The 9,710-nt window shown below is 40.0% G+C and overlaps 1 protein-coding gene across 1 annotated transcript in view; it reads right to left on the bottom strand.

The window, feature by feature from the left end:
* Positions 1-611: 611 nt before the first annotated feature.
* Positions 612-9,710, bottom strand: part of pigg (phosphatidylinositol glycan anchor biosynthesis class G) — a 70,309-nt gene continuing 61,210 nt past the window's right edge. Inside the window, exons 8-9 of the mRNA XM_034198953.1 lie at positions 7,512-7,675; positions 612-2,317 (exon numbers count right to left, since the gene is read on the bottom strand). Of these exons, the coding sequence (XP_034054844.1) occupies positions 2,095-2,317; positions 7,512-7,675 (387 nt within the window). The 3' untranslated portion in view covers positions 612-2,094. The remainder of the gene's footprint in view (positions 2,318-7,511; positions 7,676-9,710) is intronic.

Here is a 9,710-nt window from a genome sequence, read left to right as displayed (position 1 = left end):
ACATTTACATAATTCTTCACTGTAACTGCTGTTTGCATATTTCCATTTTCTCCAGAATTACTTTTGAGATGGAATCCAAGCAAGCAGTGAAATACTGTAGTAATACAGTACGATACTATCTTATAAATCATTAATGAGTGTGCGCCATTATACTAAAAAGCGACACCCCTGCTCTTTTATGTCTTCCATCCAACTCTGTTGCCAGTAGTAACAAGAGCTAACTATTCAACTGTTTTTGTACGTTTTCTGAAATGTCATGTTTAAATATGAACATGGCCTTATGTAATGTTAACTACATACCAAGTTAGTTAAATAAACACATAGGTATGTCACATGGATGCTTTTTTACACTAGTCATGGAAAAAAGCCAACAGGGAAGCAAAATGGCCTAAAATTCTAAATTGGCCAGTGCTTGCTTGTAAGACAAGGTTTTTGCCTTAGTGTCTCACCTTGACTAGAAGAGGAAAAAGACAGAGCATAGCAGCCACGTTAAAGTTAACCTGCACTGGATCCTGATCTCGTTTAGAATATTGAAGATCTTTTACAAGTAAATAGCTCTATGACCAATCATTTCCTAAGTCCTCTGTTAACAGTTTTTTTTAATGCAATTTATCTCCTAAATATGTTTAACTATGTTTTATTGTACTGTTATTTGCTGCCTAAAAACAGTTCCTGTATTTTTCATGAAATATTTTCCGGTATTTATTGTAATTTTCTTTCATCACTTATTTGCCATATGTTAAGGTCATCAAACTACACTAACTTCAGGATTTGTATTCTATATTCAAATATACATCATACTGAGCAGTGTGGGGAATATAGAAAACAATAGGAAAGTGTAGTGTGTGTGTGTGTAGTAGGTGAATGAATGAATGATGCCTCTCGACTGCTTTTATTTGTTTTATGAATGCATTAAGTTTAGTAAGAGATTTCTAATCTAGTTATTGCAGTAAAAGCGTTATGCTTTGGCAGCCATGCATCTCATCAGATAGCTTGAAGTAAGAAACATGAATATGTTAGTCTATCTGATCTGAAAACATCCACAAATCTTTAGTTTGTGCATTACATGGATACACCCACTCACCTTCATATCAGTAGAAACAGAACACATATTCACACAGACAAAGCTTTGTGTTTCAAAATCAATAAATAGTTAATAGATTTAAAAAGAAACAGAAAAAAACATGATTTCACAAGAATATTTGAAAGGTTCTGAAGAGAAACAGTCCCATATTAAAAACCTTTACTTCACAGCAGACATTTTGACTTGTGCTACTACCAAACATTAGACCTATGTCCTCAAACTGCCATAAAGTGTATTTTAATATTATTTCCTTTTACCCAAATTCAGTTTTGATGATCACTGTCAAACATTTATTAATTTCCAGACGGTATCCCCCTCAAAAGCCAAGTTCGGCCTGTTGTATGTTATTAAAAAATGTAGGGGGATTTCTTTGTCTTCGATATGTTGCTATGACTTTGATGCACTTTTGTGAAAACCACAAAAGTAGTATCCATTTACCCCATTATGAGTTATAATCTGGTGAAATAAAGAGTGCATGATTGTATGCTGTATTGGCCGTTTTATCAAGTCCGTATGTCCTCTGTTCAAAATACATATTGAGTTCAGGTGATTTTCAGCATTCTCTGCCACATTCATTAGACCTGTGTGGATGCAGGTGCTAGCTAACAAGCTGAGCTGCATTATCACACACACATCACCCCGTGTTCACTACCCCCCCAACACATGGTGCTCTCCATGTAACAACACAATTTAGTCACAACATCGAACCTTCTAGTTGTCCGTACAGCAGTCCCTGAGGTAATATAACGTAAGTATATGTAAAAAAAAAGGTTCCCTCTTTCAAATATCTTGACGTAATTTCACTTTTATTCTTCATCCAACTTGGAAAATATTTAAACAAACGGCTCAAAAATACATTTTAAGTGCATTCCAAAGTATTTCTTGCGAACCAAAGGAAGGACCCTTTGTGAGCATCAGTAGTGTATCAGTCTGAAAGTCTTACATGTAGAATAGAGACTATTACTCAACATTTTGACTCCCTGTAATGGAAGGACTGCGTGTTTGGCCCCCTAAGACTTACTGGCAGTGTGGCTCTGCTCCATGGTGTTGAAGAAGAGGCAGACCCCCGCAGTCAGCAGCAGGTGCATGGCCTCGTACAGTAATTTGGGTGAAAAGACACTCCATATGAAGAGATGGTAGCGCAGAGTGGTCACCAGCACGATGTAGGCTGCAGCGGGCACAGACCTCAGCAGGGCCAGACAGTAGCAGCCATGGCCGACTGCAACCGGGCTCCTGCAAGGGGAGAGGACTCATCAGAGAGGAGGCAAAGCAGGACACTCGGTGAATAACTTCCTCAAAACTTTACGGGAACCAAGGTCACTCTATCTGCTTTAACGTTTTTTCTTATGATCGGTAAAGCTGCAGATTGTTTGACGATTCACAGCACATTTCCCCCTTAACGCAAGTACCAGGGAGAAGAGTTCAATCCAATTATCATCTTCTCAATAATAAAGGATTGCTGGCAAATTCAGATAGAGAAGTTAATGACTTAAAACCTGCATGATGGATGGGGGGTGGGAGAGAGGAGATTAGGAGATGATGATGTAAAACCAAACACGCGGAGATACAAAGACTGAAACACAGCGTTTAGCTAAGCACGGGGAGGTTGTGAGTTGAAACAGGCAGCAGTCCCATCTGAGGGGGAGGAGCGGACAGAGACAAGAGGAGTAGGAGACATTGGAAGGAGTCCAGGTTGGAGGTGGAAATTCAATCACAGGGCCAGCTATATCACACACACACACACACACACACACACACACACACACACACACACACACACACACACACATCACACACACACACACACACACACACACACACAGCACACACACACACACACACACACACACACACACACACACACACACACACACACACACACACACACACACACACACACACACACACACCCACACACACACACACACACACACACACACCACACACACACACACACACACACCAGCAACACACACACACACACACACACACACACACACACACACACACACACATCACACACACACACACACACACACACACACACACACACACACACACACACACACACACCACACATCAGCCCACCATAATTAGTCTGAATTGCAATCATTCAATTCTGTGTCAGACAGTAAAAACAGATCCAGTCTTAGGGAGGGGTGAAATGAGTCGATATTAATCGAATAAACAATATTACTAACCCATAAACACTACATCTGTTGTGCCAACAGTCTCTTCTTCAAGCGCCCCTATTGTGCTTTTAGGGTATTTCCCTTTCCTGTAGTTTGTTAGATAGGTTTTTGTGCATGTAAATGGTCTGCAAAGGCTAAAATCCCAAAGTTTCTCTCCCACACTCTCTCTCTCACCCCCCCCCCCCCCCGACTGAAACGCCTCCATTGGACTCCTTTGTTCTCTTTCATAACATAGTGACATCACTATGTAACACTCGCACGTCTATTATTCTCTCAGTGGAGAAAGTGGTGACAATTCTCTAATTTCACAAGTTTGGAAAGGAATGAGTTGATAAAGACTCTTTAGCTTGAAGACATCTTTAGAAATCATTTCACAAAATGATCAAACTGTAGAAAGGTCTGTAGAGAACTGAATTGTTCTGCCGTCAGACATGGGCAAAAGAACACAGTGTTAGAAGAGCAAATTGAAGGATAAATGGTCCCTGGAAATCCTCCACGAAAAACACTGAAATAAGATTTTGATGAAAGGCTACGGTGTACATTTTATTTCAGGAATGCATTTCCATTTTGAGCTCACAAAGAAGCAGGAAGCCTTGAAAATCACTGTGTGTCTCCAAGGTAATCTCAAAGAGTGTCTTGGAAATCAAGGCTAAAATAGAAACTACATTTGTCGTTTGTGTTTACGTCAGAATATCGGACACTTTTACTGATGGTAATTAGGTAAAGTGGTGTTTACGGGTCTCCTCTGATCGGTCAGTTTTGAAGGTTTACAGTGCACTAAAACAATGAAGAAACATTCTCTTTGCCTTAAGTAGAGTTTGAGTGTGTGGAGGGAGCCCGTCGGAAAGCTATCGATCAAAGTCCACTCCCAGCACTCGCCTTGTGGTCGAGCTGCTGATGGCGCACAGTGAATTCTTAATGAGCTCCTGAGCACCAGACGCTCTTACAGTTTCATTTGTCACCACGTCTGTGGAACCGAGCGTCATCATTATTTGTTATTTAATCTTTAGATACTCAACTAGGAACATTTTCCTTGTTGTTGTACGTCAAGAAATACATTTTTAAGATCTACAGTTATGGATTACACTGCATATGTTGCTGAAACTGTTTCCAGGTCAGCTATATAACAATTTTCTTCAATAGTGAAAGAATTTGTGCATATCTATATTCCTATCAGAGGTGGGAAGTAACTAAGTAGATTAACTCAAGTACTGTACTTAAGCACCATTTTGAGATACTTGTACTTTACTTGAGTTTCTCCATGTTATGCTACTTTGTTCTTCTACCCCACTACAATTCAGAGGTAAATTGTGAACTTTTCCTCCACTAAATGTATCTAATACCTTTAGTTACTTCACAGATCAGGATGAATGATGTGAAATCTAATCAAGTGTTGAATCAGACTTTAGTTCTACCTGGAGTAAATCCACCAGCTACCCTGCAGTATACAAAGTCATTCAAACTAGCTGCACCTTCACCAGCTTTGAGAAGACTTTCATGATCAATCATTATAAAACATATCATATATATTATTCTGAAATGGACCAAACTGCAGCATGACTACTTTTATTTTTGTTACTTTAAGTACATTTTGATGCTAATACTTTTGTACTTTTACTCGAGTCACATTTTGAGTGCATGACATTTACTTGTAATAGAGTATTCCTACACTTTGTACAAGATCTGAGTACTTCTCCCTCTTCTGATTCCTATGCATGTGTGTATTTGGGACTGTGTTTTTTCAACAGAGTGATACACTGAATCAATTAGATCAATGCAGAAGCATTACATGAAAGAACACCAAATAAGCCAAACTAATTGTAATGTTTTTACGAGGATTGCTTATTTTTCTTCATTGTAAATTGAATAGATTAAGTTTGTGGACTTTGATCAGACAAATCATTTGAAGATGTCACTTTGAACAAATAGACCATTGTTTTTTCCGACGTAACATTTGTCCTCCCTCCTATCTGAACTCTTTGGTGTTGTTGTTTACTGTGAAGTGATTTCTTTGCTACTGTATATGAGGTGCTGTCATGCTTCTGAGGAGGTTATAGTAGAAAATAAAGGCCATACCTTTCTGGAGCTCCCTGAGGGGTAGCTTTAATCTCAGCTGTGCTTTTCATTTGTAACATCTCTACTGTGGGTCTACAGGAGAGATGATGGAGGTCTTGGGAGCATGGCAACTGATTTTCTTTTTGACAATGTTTTGTCATGGATCAAACTGTTGGTCACCGGAAATGTTCTAACTCATTGTAGTACTAAATGAAAGGTCGAGATACATTCTGTGAGGCCCTTTAGTCCACATCAACTCTAACGTCGAAGAGCTGGATGGACGAATCAAATCAAAGCTAAAATCTCTAGGCTCTGCTGCGAGCGCCACAAAAACGCTCAGATGGGTAGAACTTTTTAATCAGGCACTGGAAGAGCTACTGAAATGTTAAACACATCATATTAAAATGTGGCATCAAAGATTATTAAGAATACAGATCATGCATGGGTATACAGCCTCTGCAGTCTCATTTCTGGAGACCTTTCTTGGAACAAAATTAAGAAATGTTTTACATAAAAGTAGTGACTTTTTAATCACCAGTTTCTATAATTTACCCAACAGAGGAAGTTAAACTCTTTTTACATTAAATTCAGCATTTAACTGTTGGCTTCACCAGCAGGGCAGCTGTTGCCCGGACACAGATCTCATCACTCAGCTGTGTGCCGCGGCGTCATGCTGAGGGCGAGCTGTAGTTGTTGGATGTTTCTCACACGTACAGACCCCCAGATACTGGCCTCTCTCCAGTTAAGGTCTTATGCAGGTTAAGCTGTTTACACGCATCTTTGATACCCTGTGAGCAAGATTCCTTTAACAGGGTATCTCAACGCACCAGCACCGCCCCACAGAGAGGGTTCGCTTCAAAAATAGCTTTGAAAATAGAAACAACCAACACTTAGAAATAACTGGAACAGTGATGTTGTGTTGGTGCAGATGGTGGAAACCAAAGTAAAAAGAGTGGAGAGTGGTGAGCAGTGGTTCATAAGATGCCCCGCCCCTTAGCCTATCACGTACAATGTGGTGGAGTGCTAGCCAATAAAAACACGTGTTACATGGTGATGTCATTATGAAACATAAGTAAACAAAGGAGTCCAATGGAGGCGTTTCAGGCATTGGGAGGAACGGGTGGGAGAGAACTTTGGGATTTTAGCCTTTGCAGACCATTTACATGCACCCCAAAAAGCATAATAGAGCCCCTTTAAAAACGATAGTATTTATGACAATTGTTAATTGTTACAATAATGTTTTCACAAATCTGAATGAGCGATTGGCAGTAGTTGAAAGTTTCAATCATTTCTAACTTATAGCTAACTATTTAAACGTAATCCTACAGCTGACTGGTTGATGGGCAGCTGACTGGTTGATGGGCAGCTGACTGGTTGATGGGCAGCTGACTGGTTGATGGGCAGCTAACTGGTTGATGGGCAGCTGACTGGTTGATGGGCAGCTAACTGGTTATTGTAAATTGCTAATATAAGCAGAATTACAATTTAGGCTGTTATTTGGCTGCCAGCCTCCTTCTCACGGGGACGTAGCTAAGCAGTAAAGCCATCCCTCGTGGCCCTAACCACAATTTCTTACACAAGTATACACAAAGGTTACGTAAAAAGGTTTTCCCTTCATTTCATCAAGAACCAAGTTCAACAAAGAACATAAAACACAAAGAAGCAACAATCCTGGAGGTAAATAAGCTTTCGATAGTTAAACTATTGTAAGTGCTACTGGATTGGCTTCATTAAGCAATCATTTTTTAAGTTCTACGAACAAAGGTGAGATTTTCTTTTTGGGCCAAGATGCAGTATAGGAACAGGTTGGCATCTAAGTCTGCGACGGAAAATGTGTAGACTGCTTTTCTGTCTGGATATCAATGGGGAATCAATGGGGAGCTCGGTTTCACCATTTGTGAGCCAGGATAGCCAACATTCATGATTTAGTTGAAAGGTCCCCGGCACCCCCCCCCCAGAAAAAGACAGAGCTTTTTCATTGACTCAAACATATTACTAATATTCAGTGGTGTCTATTATTAATACTTTCGACAACACTGATTATTTGTGTAAAAACTGGGCAACAATTTAGCACACCTTAACCATTCATTATAACGGTTTCATAGTGATTATAATCAAATCAATATAAATAAAAGTTATTTTTGTGTCGAGTTAATGAGTAAGTCATAACTGAGCCTCACCTGTCTCTCTGTGAGCTGAGGAAGCAGACCAGGTGGCACGCCCAGAGCAGGGGCCCCGCATAAGTGCTGAGGGCCGTTAAGAAGATGGCCGGTGCTTCTACGTAACTTTCCAGTCCAACGAAGCCCACTGAAATGTCCACGGTGGCGATGTTGTTCGAATTGCCCTGCAGGAGAAAAGAGAGGTCTAATTTTAGCATCTGTATATGGAGAGACAAAGGAGCACACAAAGATCTGTGGGTGAAGCTTTGTAAGAAGCAGCCCTTTGTCATCATTATGCTCAGCGGCTGGCCTCTTCCCAGCGGCCCAGTTTGTGTTTCCAGTCTCTCTGGAGCCGGCTCAGGTTACTGTGGAGGTGGGCACACACGCTTTGGTTTTTAAAGACCCAACATTTCTGGCGTATTTAACTTTCTCAACAATTTCCAGTATCCCTTGAACTACCAAATATGCCTGAAGTAAACTTTGCTAACCTTGTGTTATTTATTACAGTTCAGGAGTGTTACGTACTCCCCCCCTTTTGTTGTCCTCTTTGTTCTCTCTGCTGTGCAGGTACACCTGGCTCCGCCTTCCCCAGGTGTTCCCAGTTGCCAATCAGCCGAGCATAAAAGAGGAGACTGAAGGAGAAGGAGGGGGCCGATCACTACTCCGGATGTCTCTGCTGTGTCAGAGCTCTTTTGCCTTTTTGTTGTGTTTCCTGGAGGACGTGTTAGTATTAGGTTTTCGCGGCTTTATTTCTCCCGTTAGGTTCTGTTGGATTTTGGGTAGCGGAGGAAGGCTCTGGATCCTACGGCCCGTGGTGTGGTTGGCCCAAGTCCCCTCCGTCTGTTTGTTTGTTTTACCTGTCCTCCAGTGGAATGATTTAGTATTGTGGCAATAAATGTATGATCACAGTTTAGTGCCTACGTGTTGTGTACTTTTGTTTTATGTTGCGGACTGCCTCACGAGCCACTACTATTGAGTAGGGAGGCGGGTCGTAACAAGGAGTTTCATCTGAAGCTTTAGAAATTGCCGCAGGATTTATAGCCACAATATAAAGGGTATTTGGTTGTGCTAATGTTAGTTATATTTAGATCAGGAAAATATGCCTTTGCTCAAATGTAATAACATTTAGAAGATAAGGAAACATTTCATAACCTTGAATAATTAAGAATTGTTATTATGAGCTTGTTTTATCTGAGGCTCAACCAGCATCTAAGAGATTCATTTTAATCAAATATATAAAGTGGTAGTGGTCAGAATTTGGCTGCAGATCATAAAGTTAGCATTTTTTTTCTTCAATTTCACAGGACACTCTTTTAATCCAGTAAAAAATAACGACTGAACCTAGTTATCCCTGGAAAATATTTTCAGCCTTTTATCAATGGACAGACAGGCAAAGTATTTCATTTTTACATTTGATCTGACTTTAGGTTGGAGCATTTAGGTTGCTTTACATTTTTCATTGATTAGGTCCATTGGTTCTCCGCTATTATGTATCCCTAGCCTTGATAATGCTTATTTTACTGTTTACATTATACAGATTTCATGTATATGTATTCACTGAATAGGCAACTGTGTGAACTATGTTGAATGCACAGCCTTGATCTGATTTATAAACACTAATAAGGGTGCATATCTTTCATGTATCTTGACATTGAAAAAGCTTTAGGACAAGTTGATTTTTTTCTCCATATTATGTATATCCATACATTTTCCTTCAATTTTGACTTGTTAATGAATGTTTGGTAACAGTGTAGGGTTCATGGTGCATCAGTGTGTTGGCCATTAAATGCACTTTTTGTACCTTTGTGCCACTGAGCAACTTTAAAGGAATGAACGATGACCCGCCTCCAACGCCGTGGGCGCATTCTCATGATCCAACATGTGACTTGAAACATGTTGAATCCCATGTTTTCTGACTTAAACAGTCAAACAAAGAATGACTAAGTTGTCTTATTTTAACGTTTGTGGGTCGGTATAGGAACTCAAGGTACCTCAAATATATTCACACAAGCACTAAAACAGAGAGTTTTTCATATTATGTACCCCTTCAAAATGTGCTGGTATTACTATATTCAGTGTATTTTCCTTATCTTTGAATGCTATTTTCTGGTAATACATACTGTCCTTACTGTTAGGGAAATAATTGTCCTAGACTCCTAGATATGACGTACAGGACCAACCCTGACGTCTGTTTATCTCCTTTAAGGACATAGGCTGCTT

Source organism: Gymnodraco acuticeps, unplaced genomic scaffold, assembly GCF_902827175.1.
Source record: "Gymnodraco acuticeps unplaced genomic scaffold, fGymAcu1.1, whole genome shotgun sequence".
Lineage (NCBI taxonomy): Eukaryota > Metazoa > Chordata > Actinopteri > Perciformes > Bathydraconidae > Gymnodraco > Gymnodraco acuticeps.
Note: the sequence above shows the minus strand (reverse complement) of the source record. Positions and strands in the feature narration are given on the sequence as shown.